This window comes from Grampus griseus, assembly GCF_964374135.1.
Source record: "Grampus griseus genome assembly, chromosome: 15".
Classification (NCBI taxonomy): Eukaryota; Metazoa; Chordata; class Mammalia; order Artiodactyla; family Delphinidae; genus Grampus; species Grampus griseus.
Genome location: NC_139009.1, coordinates 44,306,157 through 44,328,387, shown reverse-complemented (window position 1 = coordinate 44,328,387; position 22,231 = coordinate 44,306,157). Strand labels below are relative to the sequence as shown.

The 22,231-nt window shown below is 39.7% G+C and overlaps 1 protein-coding gene and 1 pseudogene across 2 annotated transcripts in view; both read left to right on the top strand.

Annotated features, from left to right (window-relative positions):
* The first annotated feature begins 4,708 nt into the window (after nucleotides 1-4,708).
* The window catches only part of PSME4 (proteasome activator subunit 4), a 98,591-nt gene continuing 81,068 nt past the window's right edge, over nucleotides 4,709-22,231 (top strand). The window contains exon 1 of the mRNA XM_082671731.1: nucleotides 4,709-4,963. Within this exon, the coding sequence (XP_082527857.1) occupies nucleotides 4,722-4,963 (242 nt within the window). The 5' untranslated portion in view covers nucleotides 4,709-4,721. The remainder of the gene's footprint in view (nucleotides 4,964-22,231) is intronic.
* LOC309833701 (acyl carrier protein, mitochondrial-like) lies at nucleotides 16,962-19,158 on the top strand (annotated as a pseudogene). Its single transcript has 2 exons — nucleotides 16,962-17,007; nucleotides 18,603-19,158. The product of its transcript is annotated as an acyl carrier protein, mitochondrial-like (transcript).

Genomic DNA, 22,231 nt, shown 5'->3' with positions numbered 1-22,231 from the left:
TAAAAATTGAGCTCTAAATATACTCCAGTTTAATTGGTGAAATGGATACTACGGCTGGATGAGAAGGGTTTTTGGCTGAAAATTCAAAACTTAAAAATCATACAGGGGGGCTTCCCTGGTGGCGCAGTGGTTAAGAATCTGCCTGCCAGTGCAGGGGACATGGGTTCGAGCGCTGGTCCGGGAAGGTCCCACATGCCGCGGAGCAACTAAGCCCGTGCGCCACAACTACTGAGCCTGCGCTCTAGAGCCTGCGAGCCACAACTACTGAAGCCTGTATGCCTAAAGCCCATGCTCCGCAACAAGAGAAGCCACCGCAATGAGAAGCCCACATACCGCAACGAAGAATAGGCCCCTGCCCCGCTCACGGCAACTAGAGAAAGCCCGCGCACAGCAACGAAGACCGAACGCGAACAAAAATAAATAAACAAATTTATTTTTTAAAAAATCATATAGGAACTAGGGAAAAAAATCCTCATTTCTCAGATCCAATATTCTTGTGATTTCAATAACTGCAGCATAACAGGAGTTTAGATATTTGATTATATTAGAGTCATTCTAATATAATTCAAATACTTCCAAATATTATGCTCTGACAACAGAGATTCATCTACTTGTCAATATACCTCCCTGCTCCCCCACCCCACCCTGCCCCCATCCCAAATACATCATATACAGAAAAAACTAAGGCAGAGGAAGGCACGAAACTAACAACCTGTCATTTTTGTTCACTGCTAGTAAGTGGTTTATCAAGTAGTGGGCCAATAAGTATATCAATGACATAAATATTTGATTGATAATTATCTCTGCCAATGCCTCCAGCTTGAGGAGAAACCTCTCTCTTCAGAACATTTTCCATGAAGGGCTACTGCACTTTCTGGGGCTTCCAAGAAAAGTGATTATAGGCTGTTTCCTAGAGGAGTCTGATAAGAAGTCAATGTCTCCCTCAGGGTCTGACCGAAAGCATACTGGGTTGTTATTCTTTGGCAGAGTATCCTGAGCACTAAGAGATTAAAAAAATGCTTGGGAGTTGGTCTGAGAAAATTAACCCCAGACTTTGGGTATTGTCTCTAATGATAAGTAGCCTAGGTCTTCCAGAGAAATTTAAGGTCTCCCACCTTTCTCCCCTGAAGAGGTATGAATAGTGTTTGCTATTAAACTTCATATAGAGTAACAGAAAGAGACTTCATCCCTTTTGCTCCAACAATTCTTTCGATTTTTCCAGTTCGGACATCCATTCGCAGGGAAACTGAGATCACCTGGAACTGCTTTGAAATCTTAAATCTAAACATTCCTGTTGTTCCATATCCTTTGCTTAGGCTAATCCTTTCATGTTGTTCTTGTACCTCATCAGGATCTGAGTCCCCTGACCTCTCTACTCTCTATCAGCCCTCTTCTCTCTTCTTAGACTTCAACCAATTTAGATGTTAACCATTCTCTTTCAAATACCCTCAACTCCACGATCTCTACTTGTTCAATGAGATAATGTAGATAAAGCACAGGCCGAGAGAAGTGCTCAAGAAATGGCAGCTAAAACCACTACCATCACTACCACTAACATACATAACATTCTCTTGCTTATTTGTCAGTCTATCATATCAGCCTGTACATCATACAGTCCTGGGCTGGTAAACATTACTGGAGAAAGTCACTAAGTTGTACAGACAGATGGTGGTAAATTCATGCTTCTGGCCTTAACTGCCAACCAATTCTGTTTCTCTAATCAGTTTTCTGAATTTTGAGACTATTCTAAACCTTCTCCAATCTCCTCAAATCTCCTATCCACCATGTCCTCGCACCATTCTCATTTTCTTGCTTCACAGGAAAAGAAGAAACCAGGAGAAAGAACTTCAACTTCCAGGCACTTAATCTGCAAACCTTTGTGCTTTTTTTTTTTTTTGCGGTATGCGGGCCTCTCACTGTTGCGGCCTCTCCCGCTGCGGAGCACAGGCTCCGGACGCGCAGGCTCAGTGGCCATGGCTCATGGGCCCAGCCACTCCGCGTCATGTGGAACCTTCCCGGACCGGGTCACGAACCCGTGTCCCCTGCATCGGCAGGCGGACTCTCAACCACTGCGCCACCAGGGAAGCCCAAACCTTTGTGCTTTTGCATCTCTTCTCCCCTGCTTTCCTCCTCTGACAACGGAAGGAGAGTACGGTTTACTGCTAAGGGCCAATGACTCCATATTCTCTCCTACTCTGTCATCTTCATCCACGTATCTTCAACCTGTCTCTCCACTGGTGCCTTCTCATCAATATTTAAACATATCCCAGCTTCACACAACTACTGAAGCCCGTGCGCCTAGAGCCCGTGCTCCACAACAAGAGAAGCCACCACAATGAGAAGCCCGTGCACCACATGAAGAGGAGCCCCCACTCACCGCAACTACAGAAAGCCCGTGCGCAGCAAAGACCCAAAACAGCCATAAATAAATAACATATCCCACCTTCAAAAATTCCTCTTTTCATTTCAGCTAACATTTTTCTCTTGTTCTTCCCACTCAAACTATCAAAAAATGTTGTCCACCTTCGCTGTCTCTATTTATTTCCCACTCATCCTTTGTCACTGTAATCTGGTTTCCATCCCTACACTCCACTGAAACTGTTCTTATCTGCTTTATCAATAACTCCAATAAACCATTCTTAGGTCTTATCTCATTTGACCTCTCAGTCACCTTTGGTATAGTCAATCAATTCCTCCATCTGAAAACTCTTTTTTAAAAAGCCCACTTTTCTAGAACGCCTACCTCTCAGACTGCTTCTTGTGAGTATTCGTTGTGGTCTCTCTCTTTCTTTATCCATCCCTAAATATGGAGTTCTTTTAGAGTTTGGTTCAGGGCCCTATTCTTTTCATACAGTTAAACTAATTAAACAAGGAGGCCATTAGACTAAGGTGGCTCTAATGCTTTGGTGGCCTACTTAAGCAAACCAAAGTCTAAGTGTGTAAATGCCTCAAGATTATGAAATCTAAACACTAAGGACAACCAATCACAAACAGCTAACTAGGCTTTAAGCTGTAGCCAATTAAATAATTTCCTTTCTTTGCTTCTGCACCTTCTTTAAGTCTTTCCCCTGCCTCCTATTGGTGCTCCTAACCACTTCTGGTTTGGTGCTGCCCAATTCCAATCAATTTTTGCTCAGATAAACTCTTAAAATTTTTAATATGCCTCCATTTATCTTTTAATGATACTCTATATCTCATTCCCTCCAATCCATCTATATGCTAATCCGTATCCATTTTTAGATGGCCCTCCTGATCCATACAAGAAAATATTTTCCCATCCCTTAGGCATTCTGCCTCCATAGCTGTTTCTGCTGTGTTCTCTCTCTGTTTCCCAAGCCAGAAATCTGACATCCTGACTTCTCTGTTTCACACTTCACATCCAATCAACTACCAAGCTCAGGCCATTCTTGCTGAAACAGCTCTCGAATCATTTCAACTGACATGCAGCCCACCATTATGTCACATCTCCTTAAGGGGTCTGCCAGTTTCCAATTCTGTCTGTTCTAATCCATTCTAATCCATTCTCCACACAAAGCCAGAGTGATTCTTCAGAAATGTAAATTATATCATGCCACTGCTATGCTTAATTTTTCCGCTTCCTGTTGCCTTTAAGATAAAGCTCTAAAAACTTCCTAGCATGTCCTTCTCAGTCTCAATTCTTCACTCCCCTCTCTGCAAGCAATCTTCAGTCATTATAAACTTTGAATTCCTAGAGTGCATGCTTGCAGCCTGAGCTCTCCCCCAGCTGAAATATACCTTCCCCTCTCTTGTTTTCCTAACAAAATTTGCACTCAATCCTTAAGCTCAACTTTATGCATCATTTCTAGGAAACTACCTGACACCCCTCCAGTTTGAAGTCCTCTTTAGGTGTTCCCAAAGCATCCTGTACTTATCTAGCAATTAAGAGCAGTATTGTCTTGTAATTGCTTATTCCCTAGTCAATAGCTCCATGTGGCTGTTAAGTCCAAGGAGGTCAGAAACCAGGTGCTCTTAAATTTTCCATCTCAAGGGCCTAAAAGGAGTGTCTGACAGACAGTAGTTCAATTAATATTTGTTGAATGAATTTGTTGAATCCCTTTCTTTGGAATGAGGGCGGCCAGGAGAATGCCAGAAAGACGGGGGCTTAAAGGGCACACAGTAAAAAATCTATCAGCAACAAGTGGCATGGACAGAGTACCTAGGTTTTTCCATGAACGTGGCATGGGGGACTACGTGGAGCGCCTGGTCCGAGGCCACGGCGACCACACGCTCCCGAGGGCAGACGCAGGTAGCGCGCGACCCCACGCGAGGAAGGACAATAGCTTGGAATTCGGCCTCGAGTTTCCGGTGGGACAGCCTCGAGCTCGACCCGTGGGACCTGGGCATGGGGGCTCCGACCCGGCCCACAGCAGGAAGGCGCTGCACCTACGGTCGCTGTCGCCGTCGCCGTCTCCTCCGACGTCGTCGCCCCGCCCCGCCCCGGAAGTGACTTGAGGCTCGTCCGGAACCTCCGGGCCCGGCGGCTGCAGCGTCACCAGCCGAGCTGGTGCGGGGCGGGCGGAGCAGCCGCTGCAGCCGCCAACGAACCGGGAACCGCGCGGGGCAAGCAGCGCGCCGGCCAGGGGAGGGGGCCCAGCGATAGGGCCGAGGGCGACGACGACGCGGAGGAGGCGGAGCCCGGAGAGGGGTGGGGGCCGGGGAGGGTTAGGGTGGGAGGGGGTTGGGGGGGGTGTCCTGGTCTCATGGAGCCGGCCGAAAGGGCGGGCGGCGGGGACCCCTTGGAGCCGGGCGGGCGCCCCGGTCCAGACCCGCGAGGCTTCGTCCCGCAGAAGGAGATCGTCTACAACAAGCTGCTGCCCTACGCCGAGCGGCTGGACGCCGAGTCCGACTTGCAGCTGGCCCAGATCAAAAGCAACCTGGGCCGGGCAGTGCAGCTCCAAGAGTTGTGGCCCGGGGGCCTCTTCTGGACCAGGAAACTCTCCACGTAAGTGTGCCGGGGCCTGCAGGATGGGCCGGAGGCAAAGGCTTGGGTGTGAAGGCGTCCGCGGGGGGTGGGGGGGAGGCTCTTTGTCCGCACCGGACCGCTGGACCCTCAACTCTGCCCCGGTTCGGGCGGATCGTTTCTGTGCAGTCATCCCAGGGTCGCGACCGAAGCCTGGGAAGCCTGGGAAGCACTCAAGCTTCCTCCCTGCCACTTTCTTACGGGATCTCCCTGGTTCTCACCAGCCCTCTATGTCCTTCGCAGCTGCTTGTCCCCAAGGTTTCGGGTTGTTGTCTTCCGACATTCGGGGCCCGGGGAAGCGTGAGGGCACTGGACCCGCAGGGAAAGAGAGGAGCGGTCCCCCAGGGGTCCTCCTTGGACCTTTGCCGGTGGCGGGAGGGAGCAGAGAGGATTCGTCTTTGGGCGAACAACTCGACTTTTCCTGGTGTTGACTCCAGTTTTTTCTTACCTTACGGTCCCTGCCTCTTCCTATCCCTCAGTTCGCGTCTATTAACTTTCTGAATGGGAAGGAGGCCGTAGGGAACTTCTAGGTTCTGCTTTTTTTTGGGCCTTCTCAGTCTTTGTGGGTTTGATTGAAAAGACTGTTTTAAAATCAGCCCTCAGCGCATTCTTGGGCTGTGTACTAGACGTTAATGTTGAGAATGTTGAGTCTTACAACCTCGGGAAAGTGTATGTTGCTCCTTTTATGACATTTCCTTTGGAAATGTGCCATACTAAGGAAAATAGAGAAGGAAGCTGTCAAGTTGTCCTGGGCGTTATTAGTATCGGGCTGGTGTTAATTTTTGAGCTGCTCAGATGAATATAGATTACCTAAATCAATCTCAGTTGTTCTATTCTTCTTTTGTTACCTTTTTTTTTTGGTATGAACTGGCTGCAAACTACAGTGCCACTGAAATTAGGGGAAACTGAGTACAGTTGGGGGAAAGGTTAGAGACATATTTGCTAGATGGGCATCTTCACTGTGTCAGAAGAACTTTTTTAAAAGAGAATTTTGCTGTATCTTGTTTGGTTGGCTATACATAAAATCTGGTAACATTGTATGTTCATGCATGTCGGTATGGGTGGCTGAACACACAAGACATAAATCACTTATCTAATGTTTACCCAAATCTGCTGAGTGAACTGGGTGATGACTCAGGGTTTTGTAATGCAGTCGTCTTTTCTACATTTCCTCACAGGATGATTCTTATCTGCCAATTATTAGGGAGCCTCTAACAAATTTCTCATCTCCAGTTGTCGCTGGTGGTAGCACTAATTACCTTTTTAATTAAAGAGCAAAACTCAAATGCTTAATTTGCCCTTTTCAAAGAGTGACCAAATTTATGTCAAGGTTAACAGCTCCCCTCTCGATTAGAGCTTGAAGAAGTTTGTGGTGTTAGGATCCATAGGAGACTTGGGTAAAAAGAAGTGCAACAGGGAGAAGAACCACTTTTGGTTAAAACAGAAGAATGTTTTATAAATTATTAAAATTCACAGTTTTTTCAGGTGAGCCTCCTCGGTTTTTATGTTACTTGGGCACAGTAAAAATAAAGTTACTTTGTCAGTTCCAGTAATTCCTCATTTTAATCACCAAGATCAGATTTTTCAGAAAATAACCTTTTTGGGGGACACAAACAGCTCCTTTTAGATGCACAGTGTATAAATAAACCAGTGTGTGAATGCATATGTGGTTTGGATTTATTAATGGAGAATCTACACAGGCATAGTTAAGCACTGTTTTCTGACATTTTTATTGTAACTAAGCTTGGCAAATTAACACCTGGAGGTTTATTTATTATTTTTGGCTTTTAGGTATAAGTATCTGTACCTAGAAAGGGCTAAAAATACAGTGGAGACAGTCCTTGGTGTTTAGGGCAATATTGCAGTTACACAGCTTTATAACCTACGAACGTCAAACCATTTATATCTAAGTAACCAGCAAGAAATGCTATCAGATAGAATTTTATTTTGGAACGGTGGTTAAATGCTGCAAGCTGATTCTTGGGATTACGCTATGAGACATTTTGAACTTGGTGGGACATGTTGTGATCTTGGGTGTATTTTTTCTCCTAAGTCATGCTAAGGTGACCTGTTTATAGTTGTGCTTGTTGTTTTTAAGCCTTGTGTGTGTTGCACAAGTTTACATCTAAATGATGCCAAAACATGTGATGATAGCTCTCAGTTACCTTAGTAGTGATAATACTTAGTGCTTTGTAGAAGAATGGAAAGTAGTAATGAAAATAAAATCTAATTTCTCCCACTAGCTCTGTGACTGTGGGCAAGTTACTTTAATCATGTGTTTCAGTATACTTGTGAGAGAAATGAGGGAGTTGGAGTAAATAATTCCTGAGAAACACTCCTGCTCTGGTATTTTATGATTTTATTTTTTATCCTGTAGAGCCTCAAATAAGCCAGTGTGTATCTTTCTCCAACGACTGTTTGATAAGTTTGTAAACTACTGGAAATAGTTGCACAGATCCAGTGCATTCCTAAAGAAGACCAGAGTGTAAATGCTGTTCAGAGACACTGGGACTGGATCCCCGACCAGAAGTATATACATCCCTAATCTGGGTGTCACAGGACTGGGTAGAGTTCTGGTTTAGGAGATATTCAAGAAACCACCCCCCCTTTTTTTTTTAACTTTTTATCTCATTTTGATGGTTATACTTATCTTTTAATCTATCTCAAGACTTGCAGGTCTGTTTAGCAGATCTCTGTGAAGAAGGGTTATTTCTGTGTACTTTAAAAATTGGCCCTGTGATATAATACAAGCTCTCTTGTACAGAGAGCTTAAAGTATTAGTACTGCCTGTTGAAATGAGATTTTGTGACATCATACGTCACGAAACTAGTTTTTAAGAAGCAAGGAAACAAATTAGAGAAGAGAGGCACAAACTAAATGGTCTTTGAAAAACAGCAGTTAAGACAGCTCTTGGACCCTGAGTGAAAGGCATCTGTAAGTAACTGGTATGGCCTCTGTAGAGAATGAAAGGAGTTGAAGAAAGGTAATCTTGAAGCTCGCTTTTTCTCCCTTGTCCTTCTGGGCCTTTCATGAGAGGCAGTGAGGTCTAGTCAGAAGAAGTTTATCTGTACCTGGTGTTGCCACTCTTATCATCTTGGTCTTGCTTAACCTCTCTTAGCTTTAGAGTCCTCTTTTGGAGAGTGGGAGTGTAGACTACGCATGGTTTTTCAAACCTAAAACTTAGCAGCGAATTGTTTCATAAAAGCAAAATCTTAAACACAAAATTAGATCATTTCTTTCTTTTGTGTTTTTTTTTTTTAAAGCAGAATTTTGATTTTAGTGAAGTGTGTGAGTTTGGATTATTATGAAGCAAATTTAGATGCTTTGTTTCAGTGAAAATGTTATATTTTCTGCTGTGAATGAAATGATTGTATTATAATGAAACGATTGTGTTATACTGAGGAATCATTTGCTAATGATTAATTTGCTAATTAAACTGTAGCTCCCTTGTTTAATTATTATTAAGAATATTACGTGGCCTTACTTGATAGGAATTGGATTAAACCACATAATGTATTTAATTAGATTATACAACCACTGGAAACTTGTTTAGTCAAAATATACATTATCAAATACACTAACCTCCTTTGTGGAGAGCAATATGTGACCACAGGAGCACCCAAATCCATATCATTTCTATGTTAGAGAAGAAAGAAGAAAATGCTAACCACTAAATCTCAGTGTTAATATTGTCTATTAACATGATGTACTTAATAGAGTAATATTTGAGTATTGAAATTGTGAAGTACACAATAAAGATAAGCTTTTTATTTGTAAAAGAATCTCAAAATCTTGACAAATTGCCACATTCATCAGTGAGAGCCAGTTGGAGAAAGTAGTAGAAAAGGTTTGTCTCTGTTATTTAAGTGGCCACACTCAAAACAGGACCCAAAATTTTGTAGGGAGAAAGTTGATTTTCCATAGGAAAAAACAAAATGCATGAATTGATTGATTTTGGAGAGACAAATTTTCTGATAAAGTTGTAGAACAGCACAGTAAGTTATCTTTCACTCTTTTTTCTGTTTTTTTTTTTTTAACTAACATACTAATTTTTAGAGTAGGTTTAGGTTCAGAGCAAAATTGAGCAAAAAGTACAAAGAGTTCTCATATACCCCCTGCCCCTACACATACACACGTTTGATTTTTCATAGCAATGTCAAACATATATTTTTTTAAATATTTGAGGCTCTTCCCATTTTCCAGGGATGTCTCTTTCTCTTTCTTTTAAAACACCTTGTCAGTTTTCTCTTTACTAGTTAACTGGCTATTTCTGCCTGAGTCTCATTTGTCATTGACTATATGTGTGATTCTGATGTGAATAGTTTTCTAACTTTTTTTCTTTGCTTTAAATATTTTTTTATTATGGAAAATGTCAAACATATACAGGAGAGGAAAGAATAATATAATGAACCTGGGTGTACCCATCACCCATGTTCAACAGTTACCAACTCATGGCCAATTAGGTGTCTCCTACCACCACCCCCTTCAACCATTTTTTTTTTGAAGCATATTCTTCATTCATAAATATTTCCAGTATATATCTTTAAGGGAAAAGGAATTAAACAAAAAGTCAATACCAATATCATTATCAAACCTAAAAGAGTAACACTTACTTTGATCAACCTCATGAAGTTGGCTTCTTTGCAGAATTTGTAATTTTACTCCTGAGTTTCCATTTCATTTGCATTGTTTTGTCTGAGGTTCACTATAAACAGACCTCATGGACAGAGATAAAAGAAATAGCTCATTAATGAATATTTTCATATTATGACATCTTTTTCTTCCCCTCTTAACTTTGGAAACATAGAATCAATCCTGGGATAACGAGGACTCCCTTGAATTATCTCTATTTTAAAAATGAAGACACTGAGGTTCATAGGTTAATACATAGCTTGATGCAAAGTAGTAGAGACAGGAGTCCTCTTTGAACAAATTATTTTGTGAGTGCCTTGTATGGGATGGGCACTGTTTGTGTCACTTGGGATATGTCAGTGAAAGAATTCTGCCCTCCAGGGAAGTTCCAGCGTGTTCTTTTTCTCTTAGTGCACATTTTTGTTCATTTAGGACAGAGCAAGCAAGACGTAACTCCATCAAGAAATTTGGGGGAAGGAAATATGAATGCTAAGCGCATTACTTAAAAAAAATTCTCAATCTGACTGGTGTGTTTTAATGCCATAGATTGAGGCACCGAGAAAGGCAGTTAGAAAACAGTAAAACAGTACCATGTGTTTTTCTTTTGAGATCTGAATGTATTACTTAAAAACAATTTCTTGATGAAGTGTTTATAAAATCAAATTGTCTTTGAAGTGTGTGTTCTTAATTGAAGTGAAACAGAGGCAAATCACTAATGTTTTTTAAGGGACCTTTATTAGTAAATAAGTACACAACTTCTAAACCAGTTGCTCTCATTGTAGAACCTGGGAGTTATCTTTATTTATCTATTAAGTGAGACTCATTTCTAGTGAATCTCCCTCCCCACCTCCCACATTTTTTAATATAAAATTCAAATATGTGTTTCCTCTAACGTTTGTAGAGAATTTAGACCAACATCTCATTTGTACTGTGTGAAAAGCAAGCTGAGACATTGTAATAAAAGCAACAGCAAGCAAAAAAACAACAAAAATCCTCTGTATTCATTGATACTGGCCACTGGAATGTTAAAAGCAGCACATACTATAAATATTCCCCTTTGGAATCCTGAAGTTGCCTACTTCCATATTCGGCCCTTGCTTAGCATTTCTTCCCTTTTAGTGCACTTTCTTGATCCCTTATTCATGCTTTTGTATTCTTTGTGTACCTATCTTCTCTCTACTGTGAGCTTTCTTGGGGTCAGAGTCTTCCATATTTACTTCTCCTTCCCTGCACCCACAGCATTTAGTGCAGCAGTATATACATTCATAGGTACTCAGTAATATTAGAATTAACTTTTTTGTTCCTTGTAAACTAAAGCATTATGCAGTTTCTGATGAATTGTTACTTTTACAGTCAAAATGGAGAAAACGAATTTGGGGTGAGATCTGTTTTAATACTGGGTTCAAAAGAAAGTGTATATTTAACCAAAGAAGAGGGAAGGAGCAACTTGGTTGAGGAAGAGAATGGTGTGTTTCATAACCCAAAGAGAGAGGGTATGGGGAGTGGGGTTTAACAAAGTTAATTAGAGAAAAGAGCAGATTATTTGGGTTGCATCAGGGAGTTTGAAATTTTCATTTAAAAATAAATCTGTCATTGTTATTGTTAAATATTTAGTGTTTAAAAATGTAGAGTATCATTACTACAATTTTCTGATAGACGAACCATAAAATTTTGGTAGTGGTCATTACCTTTTTATGCTAATTTGGCTTTATTCATAGCACCCAGACCCTAAATTTTAGAGTTAAAAAATATAATAAAGGCTTTTTCCCTTTCTAAGAAAAAACTTAACACCATTGCAGCTGTGAAATGAGTTTGAGAGTAGTATTTTAGTTCAAGTAAGTTGGAGGTTGCTTAAAATATTATTAAAAATGCTTTATAATCTTTTTTCCAACACATAGACTTTTTTAATTTATTTTTTTATACAGCAGGTTGTTATTAGTTATCCATTTTATACACAACAGTGTATACATGTCAATCCCAATCGCCCAATTCATCACACCCCCACCCCCACCCCCCCGGCCACTTCCCCCCCCCTTGGTGTCCATATGTTTATTCTCTACGTCTGTGTCTCTACTTCTGCCCTGCAAACCAGTACATCTGTACCATTTTTCTAGGTTCCACATATATGCGTTAATATACGCTATTTGTTTTTCCCTTTCTGACTTACTTCACTCCGTATGACAGTCTCTAGATCCATCCACATCTCTACAAATGACCCAATTTCGTTCCTTTTTATGGCTGAGTAATACTCCATTGTATATATGTACCACATCTTCTTTATCCATTCGTCTATCGATGGGCATTTAGGTTGCTTCCATGACTTGGCTATTGTAAATAGTGCTGCAAAGAACATTGGGGTGCATGTGTCTTTTTGAATTATGGTTTTCTCTGGGTATATGCCCAGTAGTGGGATTGCTGGGTCATATGGTAATTCTATTTTTACTTTTTTAAGGAACCTCCATACTGTACTCCATAGTGGCTGTATCAATTTACATTCCCACCAACAGTGCAAGAGGGTTCCCTTTTCTCCACACCCTCTCCAGCATTTGTTGTTTGTACATTTTCTGACAATGCCCATCCTAACTGGTGTGAGGTGATACCTCATTGTAGTTTTGATTTGTATTTCTGTAATAATTAGTGACGTTGACCAGCTTTTCATGTGCTTCTTGGCCATCTGTATGTCTGCTTTGGAGAAATGTCTATTTAGGTCTTGTGCCCATTTTTTGATTGGGTTGTTTGTTTTTTTAATATTGAGCTGCATGAGCTATTTATATATTTTAGAGATTAATCCTTTTTCCATTGCTTCGTTTGCAAATATTTTCTCCCATTCTAAGGGTTGTCTTTTCATCTTGTTTGTAGTTTCCTTTGCTTTGCAAAAGCTTTTAAGTTTCATTATGTCCCATTTGTTTATTATTGTTTTTATTTCCATTACTCTAGGAGGTGGGTCAAAAAAGATCTTGCTTATTTATATATAGTTGGCTATATTCCCTGTGTTGTTCAATATGTCCTTATAGCCTACTTTATAAATAATAGTTTGTGCCTGTTAATCTCCTCCTACCTGTATGTTGCCCTTCCCCCTTCCCTTTCCCCACTGGTAACCACTACTTTGTTCTCTATATGACAGTTTTCTTTTTTAAGCCAAGGATGAAGTAGAAGCTTTTAGAGCAAGAAATTTTATGAATGCATGTGAGTGCTTATATTTTGGACAGATTCCTGAAGAGCTTAGTTGGCATAGCTTGTGTTCTAAGGGAAGGTAGGTTACTTCCAGAGATCCTAGTTAATAAAATGTTGTCAAATTTCTGTCAACATATAACAAACAGAGGTCCCTAATTTGTGAATGGCAGGAGAAAAGTTGGTATTTAACAGTTTGGTAATGCTTTAGAAGTGTGATTTAGGGACGTTGCTGGCAATCCAGTGGTTAAGACTTCACCTCCAATGCACGGGGTACAGTTTTGCTCCTTGGAGGGGGAGCTAAGATCCTATATGCCTTGCAGCCAAAAAACCAAAATATAATAAAACAAGCAATATTGTAACAAATTCAATAAAGACTTAAAAAAAAAGTGTGATTTAAAAAAAAAAAGCACTCAAAATTTAACCGACAAATATCCAAGACCTTTTCACTTTGTGTTTTGTTTGTTTTTGTTTGTCTGGAGTGTCTCATAATATTTTATCTGTATGTTCATTTATAAATGTTTATAGAGAATTTTCCAAGTTTTCAGTTATGACCAAAGTGTTGTGAAATCAGTTTAGTAGGTCTTGACCAGTTTGGGTGTGGTTTTGTTTGGTTTGATTTGTTGAATGAGACTAACATTATTAGAGTGAATTTGGAAGTAATAAGGGTGAACGATCATGACCTTTGTTTCAGTTATACATATGTGTTTGTGTATAGTGTATTATGTATTTATTACTGTGGGTTGTGGCCAAAAAAATTTGAAAGCTACTGATTTTACAGGTTTCTTTCAGTACTACAGATATATAATCCACATCTACTTATTGAGCTATAAAGATACAAGAGATGGAAACAAAAAGTTGCAACAGTTTAAAAATATCAGTAACCAGAGGGATTTTACAAGAGAGCATTCATAGATTGTTAAATGAGTGGTATAGATACTACCTACCATTTGTTGAGGGCTCAGAATGTGCCAGCACTATGCGAAGGGCTTTATATTCATTATTTCATTTGATTTTCACAAACATTTAACTGTAGGTACATTTATTATCCCAATTTTACCATTGAAGAAATGAGTCTTAGTGAGGTTATGTAACAGCCTATTTCCCTGCTGAACACAGGGGCTGTTGCTCTTAACCATGTGTCCAAAATGAGGAAAGCTCCTTGGGCTGTGTTGCCTGGGAAGACTACCAGTGAAGGAGAAACGGCAGCTGAGCTTTGAGATAGGATTTGGTTAGGTACGGAGGAATTTGGAGAAAGCCATTTAATGTGTGGGAACAGAGATGGAGCAAATTGAGCACAAGTGTTAAAAGTCTCTACTCAGACTTTAACTTATTGAAATAATCAGTTGTCTGTCTCCGTTTCTAGGCTGCATGCTCTAGGGCCATTTGTTACTTATTTTATGTTTCCATTGCCTGTTGCCATGTCTGGCCCTTAATTGATACTCAGTAAAGCATTTCAAGAAATGAATGCCCCTTATCCATGCCTCAGCAGAGAAGCAAGTGGGAAAAGAACAGAGGCATCATTAGGTGTTAATATTGAATGACTTTATTACTCTAGAAATTGTCCTGTCAATTTTAGTAAGTCATAAAGGATATAACTGACATAGAATATGCTGGAACTCTTGTGTTGTTCAGCCTGTGGTGGATGGGGGTAAAGAGAAGCATAGACCTCAGATCTCTCTGTTTAGTGCCTTCCATCAGAAGTAACTACACTTGGTAAAGATGATACATCTGGTTTTCAGTGTTTTGGAAACCTCTCAATGTTTTAAAGTCAATTTGTTTAATTTGGTCAAATATTTATTGTTAGTTTGGAGAGTTTTGTTTTGTTTTGTTTTGTTTTGTTTTTTAAATAGAACTAGCCCTGATGAGCTGTTTGTAATTACTTACATCACTGTATTTCTCAAGGTATACTTATACATTCAATCAGTTGAGAAAATGTTTCTCAGTGTTCACCTTGTTTCATCTCTGGTTAGAGCCAAAGGTTAAATAGGTACAGAGGCATGGTCCCTGCCACCATGTAGATTTCAGTCACCTAAAGAAATAGAATAATGTATTACATACATAACTATAGTATGAGATAGAATGTGAAAAATACTCAAGTTTGGTATGAGCTATAAGGGGCAGAGAGGACAAAGATAGCACTTTTGATTGGGACATCAAGAGTATTTTCCTCTCAGGCAGGCAAAAATACCATTCCAATTCCATTTTATACTCAGTGCTTCAGGATGAGATTAATTTCTGTAATGAATTTTAACATAAGTCTTATTTTCTGTTTTTTATATTCCCCACCAATATGTCAAACAATTTGAGCTAGGAATTCATTGTTCAGTATGCTTGTACACTTGTGTAAACATGTAAATACAAAGATACCTACTAAATATTATTTGTAATTTTAAAAAATAACAGGAATAACATAAATGCCTAAAAAGAGAAGATTGAGGAAATCATTATTTTTATAATGGAATATTAGATAGCTATTAAAAAGAATATGGCCAATCCATATTTATAGGCATTGAACAGCATCTTGACTTTTCTATTAAGTGAAAAAACTAAGTGGTAAATAATATCTATAGTATCGTTGAATTTATGGGTTTTTTTTCTTTTTTTTTTTAAAGAAGATGTTGGGGGTAGGAGTTAATTAATTAATTTATTTTTGCTGTGTTGAGTTTTCATTTCTGTGCGAGGGCTTTCTCTAGTTGTGCCAAGTGGGGGCCACTCTTCATCGCGGTGCATGGGCCTCTCACTATCGCGGCCTCTCTTGTTGCGGAGCACAGGCTCCAGATGCGCAGGCTCAGTAGTTGTGGCTCACGGGCCTAGTTGCTCCGCGGCATGTGGGATCCTCCCAGACCAGGGCTCGAACCCGTGTCCCCTGCATTAGCAGGCAGATTCTCAACCACTGCGCCACCAGGGAAGCCCCGCATTTATGTTTTTATAAAGTATATACATATGTACATTTGTATATAAATAAAGTCTAGAAGGATACTATGCAGGCTGTTAACAGTTGTAGACAACAGTTTCAAATTTGTATGCTTGGTGTACTGTTTGAACCATTTAAATAAGTATATACTGCTTTCCTGATAAAATAATAATAATCTCCCCCCCCAATAATATTTTCCTCTCAAGTCTCAAGGATGCAACTTATAATTGGTTTAAAAAAAATAAAAAAGAAAATGTATAGGTTTATGGGACCATCCACAGATTTCCAGCATGGCTAGATACAGATACTGAAGGAACATTGTCTTATTATCCATCACTTAACTCATTGTTTATCCTCTGGGTTGACCATTTTTTTAAATATTTTTTTAAAGGCAAATATCTTAAGGTGTATTTAGCCTCATATGTAATTAAAGAACATAAATTGAAACAGACTGTATTAGTATTATATTTTTAATGATTTTAACAGAGTTTAAAAAGCATATATTGTGCTCTAGTCAGTCTGCTAAGGTGCAGTGGTTCTCAAACATAGTGAGACATCTGGGAAAGTTATAAAAAACAACTGGTACGTGGAAGCCCATTCTAGAACAATTAAATCAGAATGTCTTTCATGCACATTCATCAATTATCCATCACCATAGCCTTGTGAGAAAACCCAGGTTTTACAAATGCCTGGGAGGTTAAATGACTTGCCCAAGGGACTGACATAGAGCAGTTTGAATTCTCAGCAAACTTGTAGAACCATGCTGTTCCTGCTTGCTTGGCTACTGTGTTGAAATCCATAAATATTCTGTCTATCCAGAGTTGATTATAATGTTGGGAATTGCAAAACAAGTTAGCATGGAAACATAAGACATCCTCCACTTTATATAACACCTTTGTTCCCATCGTTCCAACCAGCAGCCATGTTTGTTTGTTTGTTGTTGTTTTGGCCCCACTGTGCGGCAAGTGGGATCTTAGTTCCCCGACCAGGGATCCAACCCCCGCATATTGGAAGGGTGGAGTCTTAACCACTGGACCGCCAGGGAAATCCCATTGTGTTGGTCTATCCCCTTTTTTCATCCTCAGTTTGACTTTTTAGAGGGGAAATAGAACAAGCAGTGTTCTTTTGGCTGTGTCTTCTTGTCACAGAAGTTTGCTGTTCTCTCTGTGTTCCTCTACCTAGAGCTGTTTTTTGTGCCTCTTGCCGCCTCTTTCCCCAAATGCTCAGATTATCTTAACCTTGAGTTTCCTATTCAGCGTCATGATACCTCTCTATTCTTTCAAGATTCGGTTCAATAATCACTTAGGTATGATGAAACTTTGGTTAAAAAAAAAATCACAAAACTCTGATAAAACTGCATTTATTCCCCTCCTTCAGTATATTACCTAGTTTTCTGAGTACATGTCTCCTCACATCTGATTGTGAGTTCTCAGCCTAAAGGAACTATTTGGATCATACTCTTGTGCTGTACATGTCATTTGCTCTAGAAATGCTTTTTGAATCAATAGGTAATTGAGTGAAAAGAGGAGAGGTGGGCTTATGAGAAAACCCTGCATTTAATCTGTTCACTTACTGTTTCTAGCAGTGAGAAGCTGTATTGGCATTTTTTTTTTTTAATTAAAAAAACTTTTTTTGGCTGCGTTGGGTCTTTGTTGCTGCGTGCGGGCTTTCTCTAGTTGCGGCGAGCGGGGGCTACTCTTCGTTGTGGTGCTCGGGCTTCTCATTGCGGTGGCTTCTCTTGTGGAGCACTAGGCGTGTGGGCTTCAGTAGTTGTGGCACTCAGGCTCAGTAGTTGTGGCTTGCAGGCTCTAGAGCTTAGGCTCTGTGGTTGTGATGCACGGGCTTTGTTACTCTGCGGCATGTGGGATCCTCGTGGACCAGGGCTGGAACCCGTGTCCCCTGAATTGGCAGGCGGATTCTTAACCACTGCGCCACCAGGGAAATCCCCATATGCATGCTTTTAAATGATTTGGTTTCTTTTTATTATACTTGTTTAATATTTTCTAATTTACATTTTATTATAATCAGACTACTTGGCTAGTATAATATTCACATGTTAGAATTAAGTAAGGTTTTCTTTGTGGCCTATTTTACAACCAGTTTTTATAGGTGTCCCACAAAAAATTCAAAAGAGGGCATAGTTTCTGTAAGCTCACAATTTTTATTTGTATCTTCTAAAGTCAGCTTTATTAATTACATAATTCTAATTACCTTTAGTGGAAGTCAGATTGAAGTGGTAAAGACACAGTAATTGATTTTGTTGCTGCTATACAGGACATAAAGTTTCATTTTCTTTTTCAAGACTATATAATAGTATTGTATAATTTTATCAGGAGATGCGTAATCCCTGATTTTCTCTTTTTGTGATGTTAGTAACTGTCCTACATCTGTTAGATATTGCAAAATGGTGATACCTTTTATTCTTCATGAACTTAGTGAATTTAAACATACATTGTAGTTAATTATCGTGATTCATGGTTTCATTTTTGGCTGGTGAGACCTATACAACTTGACTCCTATGCTCTTTATTTTTTATTTTTTTTGGCCACTGCACAGCTTGTGGAATCTTAGTTCCCCCACCAGGAATTGAACCCGGGTCACAGCAGTGAAAGCACCAGAGTCCTAGCCACTGCACTGCCAGGGGATCCCTTCTGTGCTCTTTTAAGTAGGAGTTTAGTAGATTTTTAAATTAAGATAATAGTAGAAATGCAGAAATATTGATTACTTGATTTTAAACATACAACAGAGGTTGATATGAAATGTTTTTACATGTTAATTTTAATTATAATAAATTATGCCTGTTTAGAAGAGTTTGAATGAACAGAGGTATATAGAAGAACATGAAGTAGTTTGACCATCAAGAGGTAACACTTTAGCGCCGTGCATCCTGGGTCGGCGTAGCCATTGCGGCTCGTGTCCTTTGCGCCTGTGTCCTTCGACTGCCTGCGGCCTTCGCGCCGCTGCCCAGGCTCCCCACGCTGGCCGCGGCCCTGCCGCTCAGCACCACCCTGTTCCCCTTGGGGGCCCGGACGAGGCCTGGGGCTCCGCAGCCGGCCTTTGTACTTGCACAGGTTCCAGGTGAAGTTACACAGCTGTGCCACCAGTATAGGGACGCACCCCCTTTGACATTAGAGGGAATCAAGGACCATGTTCTTTAGATCTTGAAACTCTATGACAAGACTGACCCAGAAAAGCTCTTAGTAAATTCCCATTTTATGAAGGACCTCGGCTTAGACAGTTTGGACCAAGTGGAGATTATCATGACCATGGAAGACGAATTTGGGTTTGAAATTCCTGATCTAGATGTGGGGAAGTTAATGTGCTCACAAGAAATTGTAGATTACATTGCAGATAAGGAGGAGGTATATGAATAAAATATCAGACCCTTTTTCTTCACTGAGAGAAGACTCAGAAGATGCTGGCGAGTGTCTGAAAGTGAGAATGCATTTCTGCATCATTGCTGACTGACAGAGTAACTCTGTTTAGACTTGTACTTAAATTATCTTGTGTTTTTTTGCTCTTTGAAAATAAATCTGTAAAACCAAAAACAAAGAAAAAAGGTAACGCTTTATAGTGTTTATTTTTATTTATTTTTTGCGGTACGCGGGCCTCTCACTGTTGTGGCCTCTCCTGTTGCGGAGCACAGGCTCCGGACGCACAGGCTCAGCGGCCATGACTTACAGGCCCAGCCGCTCCACGGCATGTGGATCTTCCCGGACCGGGGCACGAACCCGTGTCCCCTGCATCGGCAGGCGGACTCTCAACCACTGCGCCACCAGGGAAGCCCCTATTTTTTAATTTTAATGCATGATTGTTTCTTTTTTATTTAGTTACATATTGTGAATGTTTTGTATCCTGATTTTTTATATATTACATTTCACATCCATAAAAATTCTTTGAAAACAATTTTAAATGACTACATTGTAGTCTAAAGGCATAAACCACAATTTAACAAACCATTCTCTTATATCAGACTTCTAGGGTTTTTTCAGGAAATTTTTATTAATTGCAAATGTGCACTTGAAAAGCTTTTTGGTATTTTGATTTTGATATTCTGAATTTTTATTTAAGACATATTGCTAGATGTGACATTGAAGGAAAAAATCATCCATAAATACTTTTAAGTACTTTCAATGACAATATTTAAATTCTGGTTTTTAAAATTTCAAGCTAAAGTTTCATTTTTTTGCCTTGTAAGTAGGACTACTCAAAATAAAACATTTAAGGTTAAATTTCATTGCAAATGTTGTATATGTTTTATAATAACAAATAGTCTTAATGTTGCTCTGAAATGATGTTAATTTTACTTTACTGATGGATATAGAACCTTAGAAACCCAGTGACTGCCTTGAAGAAAACTAACTGATGAATGACAGAACTTGTATTGAAAACCAATATTTTTAGCCTCTAGCCAAGATCCAATTCTTAGTTCATTTCAATAGTGCTGTATAATTTTATACTTTACTTAAATTTCCTTCGATATATAATAAACTTGTCTTCAGGATATATAGTAGAAAGAACCTTGACAGCATTGTACATTTCGTTAACTAATTGCTGTTCCTGGCATGCCACTGTCTTTCTTTACTTGCAATTAAAAGTTAAAGTATTTGGGACTTCCCTGGTGGCGTAGTGGTTAAGAATCCGCCTGCCAATGCAGGGGACACGGGTTCGAGCCCCGGGAAGATCCCACATGCTGCGGAGCAACTAAGTCTGTGCGCCACAACTACTGAGCCCACGTGCCACAACTACTGAAGCCCTCACACCTAGAGCCCGTGCTTCACAACAAGAGAAGCCCGTGCACCGCAACGAAGAGTAGCCCCTGCTCACCACAACTAGAGAAAAGCCCGCGCACAGCAATGAAGACCTGATGCAGCCAAAAATAAATAAATAAATAAATTTTTTTTAAAAATTAAAGCATTTGATTAATACACTTGATTAATTCACTGTAGGGTTGTGAGGAGGAAGCAGTTGAAAAATGCTTTTGTATTATCTTTTACTGTTTTTTTTTACCCCTACGGGAGGATGGAACATAATGACTTGTCATCTATATATTCTGGATAGTTTAAGAAAATATCCTATTCAGAAGTTCAATCCTGACTGTTACCGAGGTTTTCAAGTATTTTAATAGAAATTTTTAGTCGTAAAATGTAATGTGCAAATTAATTGGAAAAAGAGAATGGACTGTCTCTAAATATGGTGTAAAGCAGAATTCTTGAGCATAAATATATAGAAAAAACTGGAGTCGTTTTTGTAAAATGGAGACTCTCAGCCTCCATTCTCAATATTTTTTAAAATTTCCTTTTTTTTTAAAGAAACAACTTTGCTGCATTTAACACTCCCAGTATTTTCGATGGACTAGATTTAAGATGGAGCCTAGGAATGTGCATTTTAAACAGTCTAATGTCTAATAGACATTTACTAGGTAATGTCAAGCAGTTTTTCCAGAGTGGTTATACCACTTTATATACACATCAGTAGCCTATGAAAGGTCTGGTTCCTCCATGTTCTCACCAAAACTGGGTATTGTTGGGCTTTTTAATTTTAGCCAGTCTGGTGGTATGAAGTGGTACCCTATTGTGGTTAGTTTTTCCTTTTTTTTTCTTTTAAATTTTTAAATTTAATTCAATTTTTTTTTATATACAGCAGGTTCTTATTACTCATCAATTTTATACACATCAGTATATACAAGTCAATCCTAATCGCCCAATTCATCACACCACCATCCCCACCCCCGCATGGCTTTCCCCCCTTGGTGTCCGTACATTTGTTCTCTGCATCTGTGTCTCAACTTCTGCCCTGCATACTGGTTCATCTGTACCATTGTTCTAGTTTCCACATACATGCCTTAATATACGATATTTGTTTTTTTCTTTCTGACTTACTTAACTCTGTATGACAGTCTCTAGATTCATCCACGTCTCAACAAATGACCCCATTTCGTTCCTTTTTATGGCTGAGTAATATTCCATTGTATATATGTACCACATCTTCTTTATCCATTTGTCTGTCAGTGGGCATTTAGGTTGCTTCCATGACCTGGCTATTGAAAATAGTGCTGTAATGAACATTGGGGTGCATGTGTCTTTTTGAATTATGGTTTTCTCTGGGTATATGCCCAGTAGTGGGATTGCTGGATCATATGGTAATTCTATTTTTAGTTTTTTTTTTTAATCTTTAAAACACATACGTTTATTTTTCATTCACCTGATGTTGGCGCTGGGTCTGGGAGACTCTTCCAAGGGTTGGCTCAATGGTAAAGGCTGCTTCGACCTATTTTTAGTTTTTTAAGGAACCCCCATACTGTTCTCCATACTGGCTGTATCAATTTACATTCCCACCAACAGTGCAAGAGGGTTCCCTTTTCTCCACACCCTCTCCAGCATTTGTTGTTTGTACATTTTCTGACGATGCCCATTCTAACTGGTGTGAGGTGATACCTCATTGTAGTTTCGATTTGCATTTCTCTAATAATTAGTGATGTTGAGCAGCTTTTGATGTGCTTCTTGGCCATCTGTATGTCTGCTTTGGAG